Source organism: Sceloporus occidentalis, unplaced genomic scaffold (genome assembly GCF_023333645.1).
Source record: "Sceloporus occidentalis isolate IW3139 unplaced genomic scaffold, rSceOcc1.0.p SCAF_78, whole genome shotgun sequence".
In the NCBI taxonomy this organism is placed as follows: Eukaryota; Metazoa; Chordata; class Lepidosauria; order Squamata; family Phrynosomatidae; genus Sceloporus; species Sceloporus occidentalis.
The window spans coordinates 94060-121769 of NW_028317058.1; the positions used below are offsets into that span (position 1 = coordinate 94060).

The following is a 27710-nucleotide window of genomic DNA, read 5'->3' on the forward strand; positions in this document are numbered from 1 at the left end:
TTTATGAAAAGTGGGGGATTTTTTATTATTTTTAAAGATGGGGGGGTCGTTTTCGGCTAAGTGAACCCTGAATTTTCGGTTTTTGGTGTATCCCTAGGATAAATAGAACTATTTCATTTTTACTTTCTAGGCCCAGAAACCAGTGAGAGGCAAAGTAAAGGTTTTGTGTCATTTACTTTCTTTTAATCTGCATATTTTATTAAAGGCCATATTTTCTCACAGTGAAAAATGAGTGCGGCCCGCGTACGTATACAATTCTGATGAATTGGTCCACTGCAGAAAAAACTTGGACACCCCTGGTATAGTAGGTTGAAAAAAGACTTCAATTACGCCGCAACAGGGAAATAAATTCCTTCTTGATTCCATATCGGCAATAAGATTACTCCCTGGATCAACTTTCTAATACGCTCTTTATGTTATGCTTAACCAGAAAAGCATAACATAAATTTCTTAAAACATCCTTAGGCAGAGCGTTCCATATTCTTATTGTTCTTACTGTGAAGAACCCTTTCCTATGCTGATGCTGAAATCTCCTTTCCTCAAGTCTCAACTGATGACCCCGTGTCTTTTGTAGAGACCTCTTGGTGAATGGATCACTAGAGAGCTGTTTATACTGACCTTGTATGTATTTGTACAATGTGATCAGATCCCCTCTTAGACGTCTCTTTTCAAGTGAAAACAAGTTCAGTTTTTCTAGTCTTTCTTCATAACTAATATTTATTGTAAATATCTGTCTCCTTAAAGATTAACAGCTATATGAACAGGTATACATTGTGATGACCTTGATGGTCACATGAAGTCTGTGTAATGGGTCAGTAGTTCCATGAGACCCTCAATAAGCAATTTTTAGATGTCGAAAGGATAGCCATTAACTTGCCTTTGTCCTAAGGTAGATGTCCCAAAAGTCAATGTAGCATTTACTGTTAAAATAGAGAGATAAGGATTGGGTATGCATTGGGTATGGGTTGCGTGTAGGTGATCTGACAATGGTTTCTTCATCTGATATCACCTTGTATTTGTCACACTTGTTGGAAACTTGCTTGCTTGAGGCATAGGGTTTTATGGTCATGACAGCACAGATTACTTGTGTCCGCATCGTTCAAGGAACCCATTTCAGCGCCAAACGACTTATGTGAACGGCCATTCACCAGAGGCAGAAATAAACAGTGTCTTTTGGTCAAGCAATCATAAAAATATATTGCTGTTCCTTGTTCATTTTAATTGCTCAAATTGGAGTATGTATTAGTTTCTGTTGGTCAGGACTGGGTAAAGAACAGTGGTTCTGAGACTGATGCCTACTTTCCATTTGCACAGAGAATTTACCAGCTATGGACGTAAAGCCTTTAATGCCAAGGTAATACTTTTTTGGACAAAAGTAATATTAGAAAGGTTTATAAATTCTTGCTTTGCTCTGATCTATTTCTTTATTTTATGTGATTATGTTTCTGCTGTTGCTATACTTTATATACTCAAAATGCCATGGTTTGGGTTTTTTTTGCATTCTCTACCTTACCTTTATCATTTTATAAATATTTTCATTTAAATCTACGTTGTTGTAAACCTAAAGTGTTTCAAAACGCAACAAGTGCACTTATGGAGGATTGTTTCCCTCACGTTAACTGTTAAACTGAGACTAGAAAAATAAATTCATTAGCTGGCAAATTGACATATAAAAGAGTGAAGTTGTTAAAATATTGTAGTAAAAAAAATCTAAATTAAAATTATAGCAGCAGTGATACAATTTAGCAGTTAAACATAAGAAAAAAATGTATACGAGGCACCGAACAACAGGACAGCAATCAGATGTAAAATAGGAGCAGCATGGTAAGGTTTGGTTTGACAATTACCGAATTACACTGCTTCGGATTTCCAGTATCATGAATACAATTTACCGAGACCATGTATTGCTCAAAAAAATTCTACTGATTATTGAAAATGATGGCTTGACACGACACATGGTACTTTAAGAACATAAGATGAAAATTCTCATTATTTTAAGGGGCTTCATCCCAACTTACAAAATATGTACGATTTTACATACGAGGGTGCGCTCATATCACTCATATATTCTTTCTCATCCCTGCAGGGGCTCTTGAACACCTTTATCAGCTGGGGTGGGCTGCAGTGTTCCTCTGTGGGCCACATGTTGTGCAGGCCTGGTCTAGATAAATGCATATATTGAGTAACAGCAACAGGAAAAAAATATTGGTGACATGGCATGAATTGGTTGGTTCATTCTGTAATAAGAAGTTATTCCTATTTACATTGATCCATCAAAGTACACCAAGCACTTTTGCTATGATTAATGTTGGTAGTCCTCATAGTGACATCATACAGGTCATCATTTTCCTAATTAACATAAACAGTGTTCAAACTTTACAAAATACTTTTGTACCGATACAAAGGCAAACAAAGCCCCATCAACACAGCCAGGGGCTTAACTAGAAACCACAGGGCGCTGGTGCGGATATTGCCCCCCAAACTTTAACAGCTAGCCTGTGCCATATATATACAACAAATGTAAACACACTTACTCATACTAACACACTCCATCTCACTCCACTTACACATCCCTGCTCACACACAAGTACACAACCCTGCTCACACACTACAAGTACACATGCATGCTCACACAAAGTACACATACATACTCACACATGCACAACTCACACCCACACAAGTACACACCCATGATCACACACGCACACAAGTACAGTTCCATGCTCCCACATGCAAGTACACATCTATACATATATATATACACACATATATTTATGCACCCCACCTCCCGCCCACCTCTCATCGATCCTGCAGCTTGTTACCCGGCTGTTCACACGCTGTTTCACCGTGGAGTCACGTGACGTCACCTGTCTCACCATGCCGGTTCAAAATAGTTTAGAAAGGGCCTGGGTCAAAGGAAGAAAGGGTCATAGGGGTTTCACCGGCCCCCCTAGAGACACGGTCCCTGTCACAGCTTTGAATTTTTTATGCATCTTGATTACATTTTCAAAGTCATTGTTAATCCCTATTCGTCCATCACCATTGACACTTTAAACCAACACAATTTGAGGTTTATTCACTAATGGGAGCGTTGGCAGGAAAGCTGTGATTTCAGCTCTTTCACTTCACTATTTATTATGACGGTATAACACTGACAAATTTCTCCAGCAAGAAGATCAGAACTGGCCCTGTATAATGTATAATTCAATGGATGAGGAGCCTTATATTATACAGGGCCGGCTAAGCTCTTTCTTTGTGATGTGTAGAAGAGTTAAGGCATTTAAACCACAACTCTCCTTAAATTCTCACGCCAATCCTCCCTTTAGCGAATAGATTTTTGGTCAGCCTTTCTTTTTGTGTAGCCCAAGTTAATGGCCAATTTATTAATGTGGACATCTGCCCAGGTCGCATCGGTGGCATACAGAACTAATGGAGTAAAATCTGTCGTGTATAGAGTACAGCCCGACATCAAAGAAGCTTTCACACCAAGTGTCTGAGAGGACTGAACTAGGTAGCCTATTACCCATGCTGGGGTTTATAGGTCAGTTATGTTTTATTTTAATTCCATACACTTTTCCTGCAGGAAGAGATTGGGTGCCCCTTAAATACATAGCTCTTCAGCAACGTTTCGTGAGCATCACCTCACTCAATATTGCAGGAGATACGACAGTGGTCATTCATAATTCCCACTGATGCTGCAAACGCCAACTCTCCTGCAAACACCCTCTTTAGTGAATAAAGGCCTATTACATCTCTCTAAACCTGTAATATAATTTGAAAGAAAGGGGGCACACTACTTAAAGACCCACCCCAGCTGTATAAGGATATATACCTGGATAAAATATCGTTGGTCATGAAATATATCAATATAAAGCTAATTACTGCACACAAGCCCCTATTATAGAATACAAGCTTTAATTTCTATTAGGAATGAAGTGCTATTTTCATGAAGGTTAACACATTGTAATATTTAAAATTTAATGAATCTGTTTCAGATTTAACAATATTGGGATTTATTGATTTTACCTTTGTGGACTCAATGTAAAGAAATAGTTTTATTTATACAGTGCTGTAAAAAAAGAATTTGCTCATTTCGTCTATGTTGGTTTATTTGTTGCATTTAAATGTTTTAAATCATGTAGCTCATTTTAATATAAGACAAAGTGAGTAAACACAAAAGGCAGCGTTTAATAGTCATTTCATTTGTTAAAGGTTAATCAGTACCTATATAACCTATGTGAAAAAGAAATTGCCCCCAAACCTAATAACGGTTCGTGCCACCCTTGGTGGCAGCAACTGCAATCATACATTTGCGATAACTCGGAATGAGTCTTTTACATTGTTGCGGAGGAATCTTGGCCTCTCTCCTTGGGAGAATTGTAGTCATTCAGCCCCGTTGGAGGGGCGCTTTAAAACTCTCATTTTGTTTCTTTTGAGCCATTCAGAGGTAGACTTGCTTCTGTGCTTCGGATCATTGTCCTGCTGCATAACCCAACTGGGCTGGAGAACCGATGGCCGGACTTTCCTCAGGATTTTCTGGTAGAGACCAGATTTCAGATTTTTATTTTCTTTGGGGCTGGATGAGCAGACCCACAAATAAATATCACCAAGCCACTCAAGCACATTGTTACACAAAACTAAATCAAAAAGATAATGAGTATGAGATAATATTTATTGGAGGGCGATACAAGCAGAAGACGCCTACAGAGCGCTATACAGCACTTTTTCCATTTATTTTTCGTATTGCACTTTTTGTTTGTTGTTCATGAGGTCAAGCCTACAGTGACCATACATTTACATTTTTGGTGTTAAAACATGAACCATTTTTTTTTTGTCAGGCTGAAATTTCAATTTCAAGTAATTCAGATAAAACAACATTTACATAAAATCCATTTCTGAATAATCTTGAAAAGTACATCTATATTTAACATTTTTACCATTACATGAACACATGAAACAAACTCATTTTTTCTAACTTAACTTTAAAGTTTACCTGCATTTTAAACAACTCAAAATACCAAAATGCAAATATTGAAATAAGTAAAGCTTATAGTGAAATTGGCCGGAAAATGAACACCATAAAACAAACAATAATAATTCTAGTTGAATAATTTTACTGAAGTCCTCATATTAAACAAAATAATTTTAACATTGTTGAGATGTCAATTTTTTAAGTGCATAATACATTTGGGAAGACATTAAAGTAAAAATGTAGCAATCCCGGTTACAAGCTCTCTATCTTTATAGTCCTTGGGACAGTGGAGGCAATGCACGAGTTTCTCTTGTACAAGTAGTGTCATTGTATGCATGTATATTTGTATTTATTGAGCTCTAAAATGCACAGTGTAATGCCCCTGGGACCTCTACTACAGAAAAATGCATATTAATTTTTGGGGTCTATCCATTTAAACATTTTAATATTGTATTAATACGTAAAGATTCATCATTGCATTTTTTGTTTATTGTGATAAATAGTGATCGTATTTATTATGTTTACTATTTTATCCCTATAGATATGTTTTTGGGACATTAATACTCCAGTAGACTTTCGCTCCAATTTTTATCAGGGCTATAAATAGGGCGGACGGGAAGATGGTTGTTACATGCTGAGGAAGCCAATCACGGCATAACGCACGCATGAGATTTTAAAGTGTTATGTGTGGGGTGAGTGGTGTTGAATAAAAAAACAAAACCTGCCTGTCTGCATATGTATAGAGCAGTTCTATAAAGCATCACAGAGAGAGATGCTGACACACAAACTAGGCAAAATTTACTAACATAACCCCCCACCCCCCCAACTGTATGTCTGGTTAATGAAATATAAATACACAGCTCAAGGTATTTATTATTTTATTTTCTGAACTCTTGGAATTATACAGAGCTTCCACAGAAACGCATTTAAATCGTAAAAGGCATTAAAAAAAAGAAAAGAAAGAAAAAGGCTTGATTGTATTTAGTCTTCCAACTTCACTGATTCCAGTACTGAACGCGCGTCTTTATATTCCTCAGTCTCTTCCAAGTCTTTTTCATTCTCCTTAAAAATGAAAAACGTTACATCAAGTAAGTTCAGTTAAAAAATCTTCAGATCAAAGTAATGCTGCAATGAGTGCTTCTGCAAATGACGGGCACAATACCGCAAACACAATGTCCCATTTCATGGATCAATAATAGCGGTTCTAGGAATGTAGTTTTGTTTTTAATTTTATGGAGACATCCTAAAATTCCTACATCAACTTAAAAACTGCCCCTACAACATTGTAGATACCTTTTTGACATTCATATCTATATCTACTCTGTTTTGAGTTTTATATACAAGCAAATTGTACGGCCATTGGTAGTTTGGGATATTCTTATGCTAGTTGTGTGTGGATAACTGAATACCGTGCAGCCTACTGCATTTATCTTTGTTTCCAAATGTGTATGCTTACAGCAAGAATGGGGTAGACGAAGTGCAATGCATACGATACCGCTATCCAGACACCATCGATCACGTGTTTCAGCCCGCTGTGTTTATACTCGTATATAATTATGAAAATTAGGATTTCAGATTAGTATAGTGTTTAATTAGCCACCAGTGTACAATTCTGCAGAATGACTTTCCTCTAGTTACCCGTGCAAAAGCTTCTGTGAGAATAAACGGGCTTTAATTACATGTATGCACATTACTTACCAAGAGCTGCGTCAGATCTGTATGCGCTGCCTCTAATCTGCGGTGGCAGTCTGGGACCATCATGCGGGATTCTTGCAATACCTCAATCTGAAAGGCAATATTCAATGTTATATTTGCTAAAGAATACATATCGCCAGTTTAGTAACAAGGACGTGTAAAATTGATCTTGATGGAAACCTGCTCTTAAAATAATACTAAAAGATGCAGAAGTGTTCAGGTTGACAGTGATATGGATGGCGAGGTACAACATGCACTTGCTGAATTCTTATTAGACACTTCAGCCATCAAAATTCACTTTTATGCATGATGATGGGGGCATGGTCCCTTTACAAGTTTATGTGGTCCATTCCGCGAACGCATAGGGGGGATTCTGCAGAATATTCTCAAATGCATTTGCCCCTCTCCCCCACCCCCCAGCTAAATGCCTCTCCCTGCACGTGATGTACTCGACCCCAGTCACCTACAGCGCTGTCTCTACTGCACGCTGCACGCAGGGTTGTGCTTAAACCCCAGTGCACCTTTGCGTAAAGTTTTCCCATTGATTTCAATGGGATCGTTTTCCCTCTCACCAATTGGCTGCGTAAGCTGTGAGTGACAGGAATAAGCCCATTCACTGCATTGGAAGGGTTTTACTCTCTGTCTGCAGACTCAAAACACTGCTCTCCCAATGCGCTCTCCAACGCTCCGGACTACATGTGCTCATCTTTCCCGATATCACTTTTGACATTCTTGTTACTGAAGTTTTCAGTTATCAAGAGCATCATTTTCTGTACATGTTTGTCCATTTAACCAATTTTCCCTTTCTTTCCCGCAATGAAATTTCGTTTCCAACATAAAGAAATGGCATATCATTTGTACGCTATGCGATGGAAATAACAGCTTTCATGCCAGTTCCTTGTCAAACTCGCCACTTAGCAGAATTCTTTTTTGCAGCTTTTATTTAAAAAAAAAAAAAAAACACAAAAAAAACCAAAACTTAAATGCTCTCCCCTGCTTTTCAGGACGCAACTCTAGCAAGATGGGATCAGCTGGCTGCATAGATAACCCCTGCATCGTTTGGATAATAAAGAAATACTGCGCTAAGATAATATCACATAGAGATAATTACCGCATGAAAAAAATATTATTGAGTATATTGATCACGCGGCGAGCCTCGGCAGGAGGTTTCAAGGGAAAGAGAGCGGTATAGAAAATGGAAAAGCGGAAAGCAGCAGGTTTTTATTTTGATGCTTATCATGCATAAAAAAGTTATTACTTATCCCCGCGCTTCATTTTGGAAGAGATGATATTCTCACCATGCAGCTTTGAGTAATAACGCTAAACTGGCGCCCCGCTGAACGAACATTTTTTTCCCCGGCCTTCTCACTTTTAAATATTGTGCTGTGAAAAACCTTATTCTCTCTTTTTCATACGAAGCGCCGGTCACAATAATACGCAGTTAACAAGGAGAGCTCTGGAAGTTAATGCATCAGCGAAACCAAAAAAAAAAAGTCACTTTTGTTAAGATGGAACAAGGAGTATGCGGTAAAATAAGGTCTGTAATGCGCTTGGATATTATTTTAGCCAATGCCTGATTTAACTTCATATTTCAGAGAACTTTGGGTCACTACGAACATCATTTCCAGCAGAGACGTTTGCTTACCTTTACGCGGTGTATAGTAAACAGGTCTTGAAATCGTGAAATGAGCTGGCCTGTTTATTCACACAGGGTAGGATTCCAGAAATATAGATGTTATAGGCTATGATAAACACAATTCAGCAGGAAATGTACTTCTATGGACTACATAAGAGGCGGTTTTTATGGTCTATCTGAATTTTTGGGGACAAAAACAAAATCTATTCAACTTACCAGCATCTATTAATGTGGGAAACTAGAATGAAAAGCGCATGCTTTTATTAGCAACAATGCTGCTGTGACTACATTGCTGCACACGGGTTATACCCTGGCCAGATCAACCCAGAAACCAGACCGAAATGGTCGAAGGAGCAGATATTTAGAATTTCCGCCGTGGTTCTCTCATTGTTGGCGCGTCCTCAGCTTGGCCCCAAACTATGTATTTTATAGTGTATAATGAGCATGCACACCTGTTTACAGACCAATCTTCCACACACTTAATCTTCGGCTCTACCGCCGTGTTCATAACCTTGAGATTGAGCCAGAGTCAAAATAGCTTTGGGATAATGAATAAATCCATCCAATTTCCAATTGCAATATATTGCGTGGGATGGTACATGCATATATAACAATAGTCGGAATAAAGAAGCCGTATGCAGTTATTTATTTATGTGCAGAATGAAGTAGAATAATGAAAGCACCACAAGACATATCTTCTCATACAGCCAGGACACAAATAGACGCCAATGAGATATTCTGGAGCGCTCAGAGGGTTCAAATGTTTAATTAAGATAAACAGCAGTCCATGTTTTGGTCTTTTGGACCCTCATCACTTGGACCTCCAGTTACCTCGTCGGCATTGCAGGAGGATGAGGGAATTTGCAGAACTAATTATTCTGCCCAATTAAATGACACAGTAATGATAAAGCGTTACCTATGCAGCCTCCGCCACGGACAAAAGAACCTCTGAGCGTTCTAACAGTTCCTGTAACCCAAAGAAAGGGGTCTATCTTACTGCTCATGCGCTATAATGCCTTCCGCCAACTGAAAACATGAACATGGAATTAAAACTAATGCCAGAGGTGTAAAAATGCGTTGGGTACGGTTTGGACACAACAGGCAGGTATGGTCTGTGTGAATACTTTAGTTAAATATGTTTGTTTTAGATTGTAAAATTGTATTCATACCTGCAGTACTTCAACCAAAAAGTCTAAAAGACTAATGTACTTATTAAATCACAGTATGGCCCCTTTACTATAAATTGTAAAGCACAAAGTACATCTGTTAACTAAAATATAAATATCAATTCATACAAATTATCGAAGGTTCCCTAGCCGTCCTTACATGCACCAAACCACTATTCATTGAGAAAAGCTATCTTGCCATTCAAACCGATGCTCGTGGCAATAGTATAGACGAGGAGCCTCTGGCCTGCTGAGCCGAGGCACACGGAGAGCGGAAAATGTGCATGCGATGCCCAGTGCTTTGCTGCCTCTAATGAAACGCTATTCAATAGGAGGGCTGCGGTGCCGCTCGCAATATTACACACAAGGGACACAACGTAGCTCTGTAGTTAATTTTTAAGAAAAAAAATATATATAGTTAACAGGTGATGAAATCCTGAAATTAACTGGCATTTTTAGGTGTACAGGGTAGGATTCCAGAAATGCAGCTCTTGTGCATTATTAACATTAAACCGTATATCCAGAAATTAGCATTACTAGGGATCTTTATTACATACCACATTCAGCCACTCCTACTGCTCTCAGCCACAAACACGTCCCCAATGACCAGCTTACCCGAGTGGCAGAGAGCTCTTATCTCCTGACTTGGAGCCGGCAGCCGCGTTAGTCGCACCCGGCAGCCGCGTTACTCGCACCCGGCCACGAACAGAACACCTGAAAACAGCAGATTACTCCCGCTCTTCAATAATTATCAGCTCTGGGTCTGTGCTGTTATTCTATGGGTGGGATTGGATCAACTGATACCAATTTCAGGCCCTGCTTTTCCCAAATGTCATATTTGCTAATGCTTTAAAAGCTGCTGAAAAAGGGTATTTTCATAAGGGTTTAAGCTTGATTTGTGAGGTTTTGTTTTTTTTCTGTTAACTTGCCTGTTTCTTAATGACATATTCATCTCCGCCTTCACTCTTCATTTTCTCTATTTTTTCTTCCTGTTGTATTGCTTCCTTTTGATACATGACCTTTTCTTTGGCCAATCTATAAAAGAGAAAAAAAAGTGGTATAAATTGCATTTTGGCCTATGGTGATATACAGTATGCGCCACCCCGACTAATGTACTGACGGGATCAACACTGTTCTAGCAACAGGTAAATCCCACCACGTTTAAAGGCTGTACGGGCAATATTTTATCCCACACAACAGATCCACGATGAAAACAATAAAAGTGAATTTAAAGAGTATATGTGTGGGGAGCGGCTGTAGACGTGCCAGCTACAGCCCTCCATTTATAATTTTTTTACTTTTATGTAAGAAGACAGGACAGGAATAGACTACTGATTTTGCAGAAAACTTGAAGTGAATGCCAAAAGAGAAACACGATAACGACACTTCACTCTCAATTATCACTACTATAAAATGGTCGGTTGCTACTATCTTTAGCACCTGTCATTTACAAAGCCTGGTTCCACCGTTCCTTTTCATACAACAAACGGAGACAAACAGCTCTCAGCCCATCACTTTCAAAGCATCTCCTCGAATGTCAAACTACCAGGATTAGCAGCAGATAATGAGAAGGATTTGGGAATTGTTATAGGAAACAATGTCCTTTTACAGTAAGGACAGTAAGGATGTGGAATTCTCTGCCTGCAGAGGTAGTTGTATCAGAGTCTGTACAGACATTTAAACAACTGGATGAATACTTGCAAAAACATAATATTCAGGGATATAATTTTTAAATTATGGGGAAACAGCTTCTTGATCCAAGGAGAGATCTGACTGCCATTCTGGGGTCAAGAACGATTTTTTCCCCCTAGTTTGTTGCAAAATCGGAAAGAGACACTGGGTTTTTTTGTCTTCTTTCGGATCAACAGCAAGAAATAAACGGATATGGGAAAGGCTGAACTTGAGAGACGCATGTCTTTTTTCAGCCTATGTAGCTATGTAGTAGCAGCGGCCATAATGATGACGACATATGACAGGAGAGAACAGATAACCAACGGTGACCCATACTGCAGAAAACCAAGGGGCATATTTTTTCCCTTAAATTGGTATGATTATATAAATATGTTTAAAATAGACTCATTACCATGTATCAATAGCATGTTATAATACATTTGCCAGAATCCCTGAAAGAAATTATTTTTAATCAGCAGCTAAAATCTGTTGTATCTGCGTGATGAATTTCTTGCACTTTGTTGCATAGGACTGTTGCGGAGTACTTGGCACTTTGCCTAGAGCCCAGTAGTAGATACCCTACTGATCTGTAATGCTTTGAAGGTACATCTAGACCTGCTGCTCGTTAATGGTATCTCTCCCAAACAAAAATGAAAAGTGTATATAGCCTTACTAACTTGAACAAACTAACTTTTTCAGTTAAAGATGATGCCCGTTTTTGGTAGATAAACATTTGGGAATCCCAGTGTTCTATTCTTCAGCTTGAAAAACAGACCCCCCGATGTCCAAAAAGCTTATCTAACTTTACAATGTCGGCTCTGAGGACACGCTCGCTCCGTGAAGCGCGTTGGGGTGAAGGGACATGCTGCTCTTGGAAGGTCCCTTTTCTCGGGGTGCCATGGGGGTTGATGTGTGGAAGCTGGGTGGCAAAAGAACATTAAAGCAAGAGCACTCCAATACATAACAGTACTAGATGGCGAAAACCCAGTGGCCTACATACTGGTGGTATTTAGGGCTGCAACAACTAATCGATAAAATCGATAATGAAAATCATTGCCAACAAATTTCATTATCAATTAGTTGAATTGATTTTTATCGAACGCTCTGAAAAATACCCCTCATTATATAATCCGTTTAGTCTGACTCACAGCAGCAGCTCCTACTTACCAGCCCCTCCCTGTAATCACTGTGACAACTGGCCCCGCCCCTTTCTTCTCCAGAACCACATGGCTGTGACACTCATCTAAGTATAAAATTAATATTTGGGCTACTGAAAGTTAGGGGAGGTGGGGGTTAATTTAGGGGCAGTTAAGGTTAATGGGGTGTTTAGGGTTAATTTAGGGGTAGTTAGGGTTAATTTAATGATGAGGACTGAGGGTTAATTTAATAAAGTTAACTTAAGGTGCAGTTAGAGGTAAAGGGGGGCAGACTAAGGGGAATCTAAATCCTGGGAGCAGTGAAGATTAACCCAGTACTTATTTATAAAAGTATGGTGTCAGTGTGATGCGAACGGGTCTGTGACTCTGAGGGGACTATGAGATATCTGGGGGGTATAAGGCATATCTGGGGAGGATGGAGTGACATATCTGGGGGTATAAGGCATATACGGTATATAAGGCATATGTGGGGAGGGCAGTGTGGCATGTCTGGGGAGGACCGAGTGGTGTATTAGGGTGTATAAGGCATATCTGGGGCCACAGTGGCATATGTGGGGGTAGAGTGGAGTGACATATGTGGGGAGGGCAGCGTGGCATGTCTGGGAGGCAGTGTGGCATGTCTGGGGAGGATGGAGTGGTGTATCAGGGGGTATAAGGCATATCAGGGGCCACAGTGGCATAACTGGGGCCACAGTGGAGTGGCATATATGGGAGGCAGCGTGGCAAGCCTGGGCTCAAATGTGCATAAATGGGGGGGGGGGGCTGGTTGGGAAATAAAGACAAGAAATGCATTTTATAAAAAAAAAATGTATTCTGCTGTTTGTATTTAACATCATTTGTTTATTAAATTTTAAATAAATGAAAAATTTACATTTTTTTTATCTGATTAATCGAAAAAATAACCGGCCAACTAATCGATCATGAAAATAATCGTTAGTTGCAGCCCTAGTGGTATTTATGCATGTTTTAGAGCACCACTTGCAATATGGTAAGCGGCTGCTTCTTTTATAATATTTAGTGTATTAAAAATATTATCTATTAATGTTTTTTTCTGATTTTATCCTTTTGGTATCTAGCACAGACTTTTATTTGGATCAAACGTTACATCTTGTTGTCCCAATAAATAGTAGGAACTTCAACTAAAGACTCCAAACCAAGACGTGTAATCTTTTGCTCATGATCAGAACCGCTGGCAATGCCTCAGCATCTCAAAAGGTTACCGAGAACATCCAGAGAAAACCCTATGGATTATTTGGGCGATTTATATACAGCACCTCAGAAGCAATATACACCATGGCCTATAATAGCACAGACGGCTTAGGGGTTACATATAAGATACATGTTGCATAAAGAGTAAATACTGTCTAACTCATAACAAATAGTTCTTTTTAATGCTAGAATTAGAGAGATATGGAGATTTAAGTAAAACAATAATGTTCTTGATGAGTAAATGATCACAGTTATCACACTGTACTTAGACTGCCGGTATATTCCATATTTCTAAACAAATCGTTCCTACCTGAAAAATGCTTTTAAAAAAATAAATAAATAAAAAATGTAACGCTCACAACATTCTCAAATCTAACCCAAGGCTAAGTGGCAACGTATGAACAGGGTCAAAGCTGCCAGCGTTCACTAGCTAGAAGACTTCTACTTATGAGTCCATCTTGCTGATTGAAAATCTTTATTTCCCATATTTAGTGTAAAAGCACAGAACATTTCCCTTGGAAAGACTGCGTATAAACTTTTGCAAAGCACAATCTCTCTGAACTTGCAGTCGGCGGTAGAAGCCGTTTTCAGCTATTTGTAATGCGGCTGCATGCTTATTAGCCGCGAACCGTGGCAGCTCTGCTCATTTCTGCTCATTGCACTAATCTACTGTCTTTACTCCATTTATTTGACACTTTTGCTGCTCCTTTACAAAACACAACACTGGCCCTTCGAAGATTAATTGATCATCCATTTAATCCCAATTTGGACCAAGTCAGGTGGTAAATGGACCATTTTTGCTTGATTGGTAGTGAAATGTGTGCAAGAAGATTGATAAATTTTGATTATTTATCAATTACCGCCAAATGAACTAAATCTATTGAATAAACTCGAACCTGATTGCTATAATAGAGTTTGAAAATATCGCTATTGATAATGATTCTCGCTAATAGTCTTTTTCCGGCTGCCGTTCCCGGGTTGTCGGCAAGACAACAAAGAATTCATTTTTCATAACATCCCATAGCGTGTGCCTCGGCACTCCGTCAATCAGTTCCATGATCGGGCTGCGCCTCAATACCGTGTGTTGCTTTGCTCACAAAGCCTAAAACACTCTGTCATATTTTATGTCAATTACCAGTCATTTTAATATCCTTCCATCACGGCATCTTGTAATAGTTAACATACGCTACAATAAGTGTCTTAAGACTCCTCGGGATGAGTTATACGGCGGATACGCTTGCGCGGCGCCTTTTCTGGAATGCAAATAACACAGAGAAAAGAAAAACAGATTTAATGGGAAAAACGTCCCTGGATCTTAATTTCTGATTGCCGAGGCTAAGTCACTTAGACGAAGGGTGGAGCTCAGCTTGTTTTAAACGAATCTGCCAGTGTGTTTTCCCAGAGTTAATGGAAAAGCCGCTCTCTGGAAAATGGAAAAAAGAATTAGAGCCGACACGCATTCAGCAAACCCTAATACTGTATTTTTGAGGCATGCAGCCGGCGCCAGTTTCAAACGACAAAGCTAAATTACTGTTGTCATTTTATTAAGGGCATCCGCTGTGCAAGGAGCCAACTGAAATGCGCAAAGCTGTGTAAAAGCCATGCACGGGGTTTTTAACTTCCAAAGAGGAGAAGGGAAGCCGGGGCAATGCTTCATTTTACTTTAGTCTCTGACTGCAGGTCCTGCCCAAGGTCACACTTTAGTAAATGCGCACGAGGCACTGAGGCGGAATTATAAATGATACAGAAGAGAAGCCACCGTTGGCTGAATTTCTATTTCGGTAACAGAACACGCTGCCACCGACTCAAATGAATTTCTTTATTACAGGCGAGAAATTAATCATAATCTGGCTTCTTCGGGTTTGAATAGGCAAGCGGCTAAACCAGAAACGAATTGCGTAAGACTAAAAGAGCAACGCAAAGCGTAGAAGTTAATGAAGACTCTCCCGTTTTCACTACGGCGAGGGACCTCATCGAGGAACCAGATTCCTTGGCACAATTATTTGAATGAAATCTCGGACTAACTGCAAACGTTAAAGTCTGTAGCGTTCCTTTAGTTTGGTAAACCAGAGATGAGTGGAATTATAGTTTGAATTATTTTGGATTTATTGACGTGGCCTACACGTGGGAGACCATGAAGAAACGGCCGTTATCATTTGGCTTATAACCCAGCACCTGTTAAAGAGGTGAATTTAGCCATCACTCTGTGGCCAGTTTAAATAAAATGCACTCGTAGATAAATGTTTCACGGAGAGCCCTGATTAAAGGTAGATGAAATGAACCCTAAAATCCTGCAATAAGAAAGTCACATGACCGTACGCAGAGCCCTTGGCCATATGATATAACTGCAGATGGCTTCTGAATCATTGACAGTATCAGTGACGGCATCATTCTCCCGTATGCTTGAAAAAAATGAACATATTTGTGAGACTCTGGTAATAAGAAATCCTGTATAGTTCTGCAAAGCATGGTCTCCGATGTCCATTTTACTTCTAGAAACATAAAAATGTATTGGCCTGTTACATAGTAAGGAGTCAATTCAAAATGTCTGAAAACACAAACTATATCACATGTTAAGCCAACAATTTGACACAAAAAATTGCATTTTTACACAGCACAAACACATTAATCAGCTGAACTTTAAGGTAAACTGTTATTAGCATTCACAATAAATATAAGTAGGGATGCACTGAAATGAAAATTCTGGACCGAAACCGGAAATTTAGGATTCACTTGGCCAAAACCAAAAATGACCCCGCACCTTTACAAATTTACAATTAAATAACTACACTTTTAATAAAAGTAACAAACCAAAACTGGACAAAATTTTTTTTTTACAAAAATCAGTAACAATAAACAGTAATATATATATATATATATATATGTATATGATTGCTAACAGCAATCACACTCCTATCATGCCCAGGCAGCCAGTACATGCTGGAACCTGGGCATGATAGGAGTGTGATTACAGCCACCCTATGCTATGCTACCCCCCCCCCACACACACACACACACACACTTCCATGTTATCACGCACACATTCATATACTCATATTCATTCCCTTAATCACACGTTCTAGCTCAAACTCCCCCACCCCCTTACCTGAACTGCAGAGCTCTTACTCGCAGACTTCCGCAGGGGCCCTGCTGCTTCCTCTGTGTGAACAACTTCTCTTGTTTCCACCCCCCCAGGGAAGCAGGAATGGAGCAGAATCATGTGAAGTGCATTCACGTGACTCCACTGGGTTCCTGCTTCTCCTGGCCGGTACAAGAGAAGCTGCTCACACACTGTGCGACCAACGCAGGTAAGCAGCCTGGCCCCTGCAGACGATTATTTTCGGCCATTTTTTTTTCTGCATTTTGCAGATAATGCCCTTTTTGGCCGATATATATCGGTGCATCCCTAGAAGGTAATATATTAATATTCAATCATGTTTTAATTTGCTTATAACTACTAAATGTAAGGACCTACTTAATTTCAGAGTACAATTCAGTGGCAGCTGAACCCATATAACTACAGGGTACAGTCCCCAAAGCTGTTATTTTTATTTATTATTATTTTGAGGATGAATTCTTTCTTCTGGCCAAAGACTCAAGAGCAGCACAGATCACCGACACCTTTACTGGTATGGGATTGGGATTCCACCCCTCTCCCTCTACAACCAAACCGCAGCCGGGATACTTTAAATCAGAACGTTATTATTAAAGAGAAAAATTCAAGTAAAATATACTAAAAGTTTTCCAAATGCTAACTAAAGATCACATGTATATTAACTCATAATCAGACATTCTCTGTCACATTTAGAAGTTTCGGTTCCTGTTGCGCATCTGTCTTGTTATCACTTACAGCCAAAACGTGTTAACGGCGACATTAAAAACGCCCTCACATTAGCGCGGACGCGCCACCTGAAGCAGAGGCACTTTATTAAAAACGTGCCGTTCCCCAATACTCGCAGCTCTCCAACCAATTTGTTAATCTTCTAAAAGAATTCCAGCAAACGCGCCAAGCATGAGCTTTCCTTCATGAACACACGCTGGCTGCCAGCTCAGAACGACAGCCTTCCACACAAACTTCTCAGCAAAAAGTAAATGTACGGATAGCGTTTACTCCCAAGTTTCACATATCCACAACAAACTACATAAATCTTTCGATTACAGACCTCGACAAGTTAAACCTCCACTTTGTGTGTGTTTGATCTGCAGAATTTATACAATACAGAAAACAAAATACGTATACATTTATGCAGTATTTTAGTAAGAGGCAAACAGTGGAATTACGCTGATTTTCAGAGATATACACATATATTTATCTTCTTAAAACAAGTTTCTGATCTGCCCGACCTTGTCAGCTGTAAAGATTCACCAGCAGAACTATTCTCTGCAGAGACAGATGCGTTTTATTAGGAGTCACTGGTAGAAAGTTCCACGGAGCCGTACAATATTATTGGGTTGACGTATGGTGAATATTACAGGATATAAAACGTAATGAGGACCCTCATCCCCAGAGCTTAAAGGCTACGGCATCGATAGACGTCTGAATGAGAAAGGAAAGAACACCTTCTTGTGAAAGCCAGCTGACAAAGGCAAAGACAGATAGTCAACCCAAAACAAAAACCCACGTATAGCTATATGAAGCAAGTGTTAACGAAAAGGGGTAAAATGTTTAAGTCACCGAAGAGCTACAAGGCAAGCGTTTACCCCGACATGTGATATATATATATATATATATATAATCTAATATGCATGCATGTGTATGTATTGCATATGCTCATACACACCTGCACTGCAAGCAAGCACTCGCCAATTATTATGGGGACTGGTATTGCTAGATGACCAGAGACTAAAAATAAATGAAGTACAAATTTCGCTGTAAAACAAAAATCATTCTCTGGTGTCAGTCACACAATATAAGAGGCAATAATCACCATAAGACAACTTACAAGAACCATCCAACAGAAGTCTTGGCAGAGGAGCGCACATCCAATTCTGAATAAAGTTACTCCGGAGCGACCAAGCGACCGCTTTACAATCTCCAGCCGCTGCTTAAGTCTACTACGGTTACGATGTTGAAACGGCTCCAGTACAATGAATTCTAATAGCACTCGCTGCTCACTATTTTATAGTTGCTTTGATCCATTAATCAGCTGAGAACAGATATTCCACTCGTATCAGACTTTATGTGCAGAAACGTATAGGCTGTGCTTATTGGGGGGATCTGATATCTTTGAGTGGCGAGAGACTAGCTTTTAAAGTGCATCGCTATTAAATAAATGCCCACTCAAATCTTTTTCAGTATAAAGTTGCTTATTACTGACAAACACTGTAACCGGACATTTCCTAGCTGCCTTTAATTAGTCACGTGACCCTTTCTACTTCCTTCCAGCTAACAGATGGGCCGGAGTCGGTTGGGGGACTCAAGGATATTTTTGATGACAGATGAGCTTTCTATTTCTTGAAGGCAGACATCATTTGAATGGGTTATCTCAGTACCTGTAGCGATGTTTAGATGTTTTAAGAAACTAAGAACGCACATTAGTTAGTAGCTATGGCCCACAAACAGTGGGTTATTTTATCATGTAGACGGCATCAAATATGTTTAACTCTGCACACCGTCATATGCAGGACTCGGGACCACACGGGTCCGCTTTTGGTCACTGTGATTCTGCACTCTTTAAACATACATGTGATGCGGCACAGGGACAGATTCACATTTTTTGGAAAGGGGGAAAGTGGTTTCCTTGAGAAGAGCAGAAGAAAAAAAAAATCAATACTTGATCCCTACAGGTTCAGATGTAAAATTCTTTAATCAAGGCTTGTAGATTTGTAATTATGGTATGTCAGCCGCATTTAAACAAGAGTGTTAAAAGATTGTTAAAGTTAAACTAACACAATTGCAATGTGAATTGTCTTAGTCTCATTCTAATCTACTGGTGTCACTTTCATTTAACCGGAAGGAAACAACGGGGCCGTGTCAGAGCCGCTTTTCCGTGCCCCTAGCGCTCTTTATTCGCCTTAAATTGCAGGCCATCATTAGTTTCAAATTGATAGAAAAAGACATATTTAAAGATGTTTTAATGCAATTAAAGACTGGTTGAAAAAGAATCCTGGAACACAAGGCTTTGTTTCAATATGTTTAACCCTTTAAGTGTCAGAGCACTTTCTTTGCCATGTGGGAGGCTGGCCCAATTTTCATATAGTGAGATTTGAGTGATGACCTTATATATAGCTTTACCTAGGGGATTTATTTTGGGGGATGAGACGAGTCAAAAAGTCATTGAGTCGAGAGTAACCCCTTAACGACCTTTGCCGGTTCAGGACCGTCACGGAAAAACGGTCACTTAACGACCTTTGACGGTCCTGAACCGTCAAAAAATTAAATAAGCTTAGAAAGTGATCAACGATCACTTTCTTCACTTAAATGGCGTTGCTGTAATGCCTCGACGTCGAGACATTCAGTAACGCCGAGATCGGCATCAGGGGCCATGTCTGGCCCCTCCCCGGGGCGTCAACATCCGCCATACATTGTATGGCGGCGGACGCCCGTTTTAAAAGAGTTTAGGAGGCGATCAACGATCACCTCCTAAACTTCAATGGTGTTGCTGGAATGCCTCGATCAGGAGGCATTCAGCGACACCAAACACTTACCCCAGGACAGGCTGTGACCGCTCCGGAGAGCGGTCACAGCCGCCACCGCCGGTGATCTTCACCATCCGCAAGATGGCGGCCGCCCTGTAAAAAAAAAAAAATAATAAAGTTGAAAAAGTTCGCTAGAAGGTCTCCAGACCCTCTAGAGAACTCTGGCTCCACTTGCAGGTTGAATACAGGTACTGCATTCAACCATGCAAGTCAATGGAGCCCAGCTTTCTAATCACAATGTGATTAGTAAAATATAAAAAAAAAATAAAAATGAAAAAAATGCTTTAAAAAAAAAAAAATGCGCTAACATTTAAAAATTATTATGCAGTGATGTCACCAGAGGAACCATCCAGTACCAGCAAAATGTGTAAAAAAAAATAAAAATTTAAAAACAAAAATAAAGTTTATTATTTTGAGCAAGTGCTAAAATTTCTAAAAAAAAAAACCAAAGCGTTAAAATAAAAGTACTTCAAATAACCAAGGGGTGTCTAATTTAATAAAAAATGGCTTGATGGGGTAAATTGGAGTGGCCGGGCTCAAAGAGTAGGTACAGACTGACCAAAATAGAGAAAAAAAGTGCACTTCCCAAATATGGCCTTTTAAATCTCAACTAACACTACAAACCCATGCATGTGGGGTATCACTGCACTCGGGAGATGTTGCTGAACACACATTGGGAGGTTGTTTGATAGTGACGCATACCAGGAGCTATGAATTAATTCCTGAAGTACAATTTGTGTGGAAAAAAATACAAAATTAAAGTTTGGGAAAGGCAGGTGGTAGAATCTCATGCATAAAAGGGTTAAAATACCAGCATTTGAAATACTTTGTGGTGTCTAGTTTTCAAAAATATATGGTTTGTTGGGGTAAATTGAAGTAGTCGGCTTCAAAGATGTTCCAAAGAGGAGATAGAGGTTGACTGACCAAATGACTACCTGAATTACTCATGTCCCCAAAGTAGCCTTTTACCAGCCAAACAATCTGACAAACCTATGCATGTGGGGTATCACCATACTCAGGAGATGTTGCTGAACACATATTGGAGTGTTGTTTGACAGTGACATATACCAGGACCTTTATATTTATAACTAAATTACAATTAGTGTGAAAAAAATTAAAAAAAGTACTATTACAAAGTTTGACAAAGTGTGGTTGTATAATTAGTGCATGGAAAGGGTTAAAATACAAATGCATTTGTGTACAAAAGCCCTTTTGAATCCCGGGATATATAACCTTCACCCGTCTGGCTTTCCTTTAACTACTACAGATTCCTCGTCGTATGAAACTCCACTTACACCAGTGGCTTAAAACAATGGGTTTATTAAAATAACAAATACATATATATGAGTATATAGAGAAGCGTCTGAAATACAAGGCTCTATGACTCTAACTATACTTACTATACTATGCTAATGACTATGTGTGCATGTAAGGATGGGGTGTCCCTGTCACCTTGATGTTATCCTTCCTTCTTTCTTTCTGGTTCTCTCTCTTGTCTTTGTTGCTCACACAACACCTTTATAGCCACTATGCCCAAACAGTCCCAGCCAATCATCTTCTTAGTTTGTGTCCACTCATCCTTAGGAAGGCACAATCTTGTACCTGCACCAGCTGCCTGTAGAGACCGCTCTTGTCCAGGAAGTTAGATTGCCCCCACAGTGAAGTTGATGGTCCTCAGGGCAAATTCAGGGTGGGTTGATATTGTCTCCTGCAATCCTTTTGTTGTAGGAGAAACACGTGCTTGTCTCCAGCCCAGATACTATCTCCTGCAGTCCTTTTGTTGTAGGAGATTGTAGATTGTATCTCCTGTTTATTGTTCCCACCTGGTAGAGAGATAGCTCTTTGATGTATTGTGAGTTCCTGGACATTTGGGTTTCGCCACTAGTGTAATTCCTTGAAACTGGTTTACTCAAGAGGAATCCCATTGTGTTGGGATCCAGCTGTTGTCCTTGGAGATTAATAGTTGACTTATATTTATTACAATTTGAAATACCCTGGGGTGTCTGTTTTTCAAAAATATATGGTTTGATGGGGATTAATTGAGTTAACCGGCTTCAAATATGTTCCAAAGAGGAGATGGAGGCAGACTGACCAGATTTGGAAAAAAAGGTTTGGTGAGTAAAATATTTTTCAAAGAAAAGTCATAAAAGGTGGGGTTTTTTTCTCAAATTTTCACCATGTTTTATTTATTTATTTTTATAGTAAATAAGGTGATATGATCAAAACATATGGTATCTGGAAAAGGGCACATCTTGCCCTGAAAAAAACAATATATAACATGTGTGGGTACACTAAATGGGTGAGGAGAAAATTACAGCTGAACACAAGCACCGCAAAAGTGTTAAAACAGCCTCGGTCCCACAGGGTACAAAAAGAAAAAATGAGCCCGGTCCTTAACCCCTTAAGGACAATGGGCGGTCCCTAAACCCATTGAAAACAATGCATTTTGAGCCCGTACATGTATGGACTTTGTCATTAAGGGGTTAAGGGGGTAAGCATTCCATTCTAGCACATAATATAAACACAAGAGTAAATAGCGAAAACACAAAACTACATCCAATCCCATCAGTAAATATATCCAGTAGATATGGTTGTACATACTTGCACACCAGCTTCACATAGGTTGGCTGGATGAGGGTGATGGGATGTATGGTCCACCAAAGATCATCTAGCTTTTTTAACATTTATATAGTAAAGATATAAACATGTGAGCTGTCATGGACTGATCAGCAGTGTTCTCTGTTCCATGAATGAAGCCTTTGCATTGAACTGTAACTTGCGTGAACAGTTAAAACAGACAACTTCCAGCGTAGGTAACAAAGATGGCTGCCGATCAGTCCCACGATACACTAAAAGTTCTGGAAGGGGGAGGACACTACTACACATAGATAAGCTCTTGGAAGCTATTGTCACCACATAAATCTGCCTTATATATAATATACTGTATTTGCCTGATTATAAGACGACCCCCCAAAATTTGAATATTTTAGGAAAAAAAGAAAAAGGCCTGAATATAAGACGACCCTATAGGAAAAATAATATTAATTCACATGTAAACTATTTTTTCATATTCAATAAAAAACTATGCAAAAATGCATTTCTTGTTTTTATTTCCTTTTATTTCCCAACCTGTCCCCCAGTTATACACATCTGACCCCAGGCATGCCACTGTCCGCCCTAGACGTTCACCCCCCCCATGACTAGTACAAGCTTGACAAAGGCCGGTGGTAGAAATAGTGCATGGAAAGGGCTAAAATACTCCCATTTGAAATACACTGGGATGTCTAGCTTTCAAAAATATATGGTTTGATGCAGGTAAATTGAACTGGCTGGCTTCAAAGATGTCCGAAATATGACATGGGGACAGGATAAGCTGATTTGGAAAAAAAGTTTTTAAATAGCAAAACGGTACCTTTACTTGCTGCCCCATAACTTGCAAACAAAACATAAAAACATTAGGTAAACTCAGGACACATAGTAGAATCTATTTAACAGTTTTTTCATTAGCTTTTGTAGAAGAGTAAAGGATTTTTTATTATTGCTTTTAGCTTAGATTAAATCAGATGATATGATAAAAAAAATGGTATCTGAAGAAAGTCCTTCTTGTTCTGAAAAATAAAACAATATATAACTAGTGTGGGTTCACTAGCAAAAATGTTAACAGCCTCAGTCATGAAGAGTAAAATAACATAAGAAACAGCCCGATCCTTAAACTGTACATTACACAAGTGCCTTCTGAAGCAAAAGCTCAGTGAGATTGCACCTTTATAATGAATAACGATGTCAATTTGGTTTATTAAAAAAATAAATAAAGGAGAATTGTGTTTCGACCTCACAATAATTATAAAGGACAAACCTCAGTAAGCTTTTGTAGCAGAAAGAGCTTTTCTGGCCCCATATGATGTACAGTTTAATCTGTTCGATTCATCATCTAACCCATTAAATTATGCATTTTACAGGGCCAGCTCAGCCCTAAGTGCTGGTCCTTCACAATAAATAGGGGATTCAGGAAGTTAAATCCACAACCCTCATGCAAACTCTCGCAATGAGTTGAGATAACTCTGTAATTTACCCCCAAACAGTCCAGCAAGGAACAGAGGGGAGAACTACTTAAATTGTGTTCCAACAATTCTGGTCACGGATTGGCTACTTCAGCCGGAGAAGACGACAGCTGCAGAGCTTCAGCTTCTACCTTAGATTTTTCCATTTTAGAAAAATACGTATTGAAGTACTTACATAATTCTAGTTAGACTTGTTGGTGGCTAGCTCCTATGTACCACTCAACCTTGTAACTGTTCACATGTAGATTTCACTCTCACCCAAATGAAAAGCCACTTAATATATCATCCATGCATCGATGTATCCTAGGGTGGCAGGTCCGAGGGGGGGGAAATGCCCCTGCTGTCAAACCAGGGGACAGATCATCCTATTGGGCGATAAGGCCCCCCAGTATTCTGTTGCTCAATGGACCTGTTACAGGGTAGATCTTTGATCTCCTCAACTGGCCCATCCACACTATGGAGAGTGTGCCAAATCAGCAAAGCCTGCAGTCGCAGTCAGAAAGCCATGGCACCCATACTTCTACATCTGGTTCCCAAGTGGCTGTGCCATTTTATAATGATCTAATATATATCGGCCATTAAAATGTACACTTGTGTGGATATGACAGCTGAGGGTCACCTTATAACCCAAATGTTTGAAATGCATGTCTAACAAGACCCCCACATGCATTTCCTTAGAGCACTCCCACTGATGTATGCCTGTGAAAAGGAAGGGGGCTGCAGAATCGTCAGCGGATAAAGTTGTTTTGTTAAACAAAAGGCAGCTAAGCATTTTAATATATTGTTGTCCTATTAACCAATCTTACGAAGAGCCTATTTAACCAATTTAAAGAAATGTCAACCCCATAAATTACTGGAGCCCTGAAAGAAACACAGTGTGGACCCATCCAGCACTAACCATGATCCAGCACTAACCATGATCCAGCACTAACCATGATCCAGCACTAACCATGATCCAGCACTAACCATGATCCAGCACTAACCATGATCCAGCACTAACCATGATCCAGCACTAACCGACTGTAATGCCCACTGCACAGACACGCCAATATTATATATATATATATATATATATATATATATATAGACACACATATACATACACACACAACTGACTGGCCAGGCCTATTCGATGACCCCTTGCCATCACAGCAGCGTGAATGGCAGTGGCCGCTAGTCACCGTTCAGTTATTACACTTCATTAGACGCATTGTACAGGGGGTCACACGGTATTCCAGAGGGGCGCGCCCCTGGCAATTAGACATAAGAAAAAAGTTTTTTAATAACTTTGACACTTATTCGTAAATACGTCTGTACAGCGTGGAATGGATGCTCTGTCTGTGAAGTAGCTGTCACACTGTCTGCGTCAGCGACCCCTGTGCGGCCTACACAAACCCAGCATCCCCACACGGGTTCCTTTATAACTGCGCCGCTCCTGTCATTTCTCCAGCCCGCACGCTGAAACTGGCGAGGCCTAAACGAACTCCCCGTTTCCGCATGGATGCTGCGTTCACAGGCTGGTGATGCTGCTGCTCGGGGCCCTGTCAGAAGCCTTCCACACCCTGCCTGATTGCAATACAGAAGCAAAGCCACGGCTCCGGTTCAACCGCCGCGCTAAAAATTATTTTCTCACTCACCTCTTCACCACCCCAGTCTTGATCTTGATCTGCCTGACGCGCGGGTCCGCCATGTTACCGGGTTGTACGGACACAAAACGCGGCAATGACTCGGCTGCTTGAAGAAAAGATTGGGCGCGCTAAACACACTACGAAGAGCAGGAGAACAAGTGCGCGTGCCCGCGTATCCTTCGTTGCCGTGGAGACGGCGTTCTCTGTCATTGTGCGTGCCTGCGAGCGCGTTCGTTTGCTTGAAGTTTTAAAGGACAAGTGCCATGAAAATTATTTTATAATTATTTTTATAAATACAGCGCTGTGTACACTGATGGGGTTGTAGCTCCTTTTGTTCCAGTAAGCATCTTTTATCTACAGACTTGGAGGCCGTAAAGATTCTTTACGGCGACCCTAATGAAGTCCTACCTGTCCAATGAATTCTTTTCATGCACAGGCTTTTATTAATCAGAATGTTAAACAGGGTTATTAAGTCTGAGCCATTCTATGGTTCACCACAAGGTTGTATGAACATATCTGTGAACTTCCATGGGTAGGCAACATACCTGGCAACTTCTGAGCTCCGGCTACCTGGAGCCTTCCCTTGCGGAATGCGTCAGGTGCATTCCCACCTACAATTATAATTGACATAATTGCAGGAAAAGCCCCATTTAAAGGGGAAATTAGCGTGTCAAGACCCGGGACCCGGAGGATTCGGGTGTTAACCTAGAGAAGCGGTGCTTCACCCAGAGAGTTCCCAGGTACAGGCGGCAACCCGTAGGGGCAGGGCTAACCCCAGACAGCCTTTTGTGAGCGCTAATCGGGTGGGAAGCAAGGGGTAAATTGGTGGAGAGTAGGCAGAATGGGGACAGGGAGTTACTTTGGCAAATCTGACATAATTGTGCAGCTTCTCTACCTTGAAGGCAAGCTTTCCGCAAGACAAGCGTGTGGCAGCTTGTTCAATCAGTTATATGAAAGTAGAGTGTATAGTGGTAGAGCATAAGTGTATGGTGTTAGCATGAGTGTATGTGTTGGTGTGTGGTGTTAAAGTGTATGTGTGAGCATATCAATGTTTGAGTGTGTGCTATGGTATGGTGCTAGTATGTTTGTTTTGAAAGACAGTTTGTGTAATAGTATATGTGTGTGTGTTAGTTACAACTGAGGCCTACAATGAAATACTGCTCCCAGGTGCCTCCAGCCCTAGGCTTACCCTTGACTTTACTTTCCGCCTGGGTGCCACCTTGCCCAGATCCGAGTCCTCCCTTATAATCTCCAATGGAGCTCCTTCTCCAATACTGTTCCATTTTACTGAAAATTGGAGTGCCAAAGTCATCTTGGAATAGAAAAATGCCTCCCCCCAAACATTTTCCACAAAGTTTGAAGCATAGCATTGTCCAAAATGTCTTGGTATGCTGAAGCATTTCCATTCACTTGAAGTAAGGGGCCCAACTCCAGAAAAACAGCCCGAAATCATTATCCCTCCTCCACCAAACTTTGCATTCACAACAATGAAAACCCACCCCAGGATGCACTGTGACCGGTCCAAAGAGTCAAAAGCGGCATTATGAGAGGTTTTGCAAGATGGCGGCACATTTTAAAGAATACGCTTCCAAGAGTGTCTCTCCAGACCCTCCTGTGAACAGTAGGCAGGTACTGCATTCAACCGTGCAAGCCCAGCTTTTTAATCACTATCTCATCATTATATTAGTAAAATATAAAAATAATTATGCAGTGATGTCACCATCAGGGGAAACATCCAGTTCCAATGAAATGTAAAACAAATAATAATAAAAAAAAATGTTTATTTTATGAGCATTGCTAAGAAATAGTGCTGTATATTCCCCAAAATCCTAGCATTTGAAATACCCATGAAGTGTCTAGTTTAAAAAAAAAATAT

At 40.0% G+C, this 27710-nt stretch overlaps 1 protein-coding gene across 1 annotated transcript; it reads right to left on the reverse strand.

Annotated features, from left to right (window-relative positions):
* Window positions 1–5953: 5953 nt before the first annotated feature.
* Window positions 5954–25919, reverse strand: TBCA (tubulin folding cofactor A). Its single transcript, XM_089495259.1, has 4 exons — window positions 25844–25919; window positions 10399–10504; window positions 6671–6757; window positions 5954–6034 (listed from the first exon to the last, which is right to left on the reverse strand). Exons 1-4 carry the CDS (start codon window positions 25894–25896, stop codon window positions 5954–5956), a joined length of 327 nt encoding a protein of 108 aa, XP_089351385.1. The 5' UTR covers window positions 25897–25919.
* Window positions 25920–27710: the final 1791 nt, after the last annotated feature.

Bases quoted from the DNA above. Each gene is read 5' to 3' on its own strand.
- TBCA (XM_089495259.1), bottom strand. From the start codon at position 25,896: ATGGCGGACCCGCGCGTCAGGCAGATCAAGATCAAGACTGGGGTGGTG. The intron at 6,758-10,398 runs GCAAGTTAACAG...ATTGCCTTTCAG, and splicing joins AATATGTCATTAAGAAACAG to ATTGAGGTATTGCAAGAATC. The intron at 6,035-6,670 runs GTAAGTAATGTG...TTCATTTTTAAG, and splicing joins CAGATCTGACGCAGCTCTTG to GAGAATGAAAAAGACTTGGA.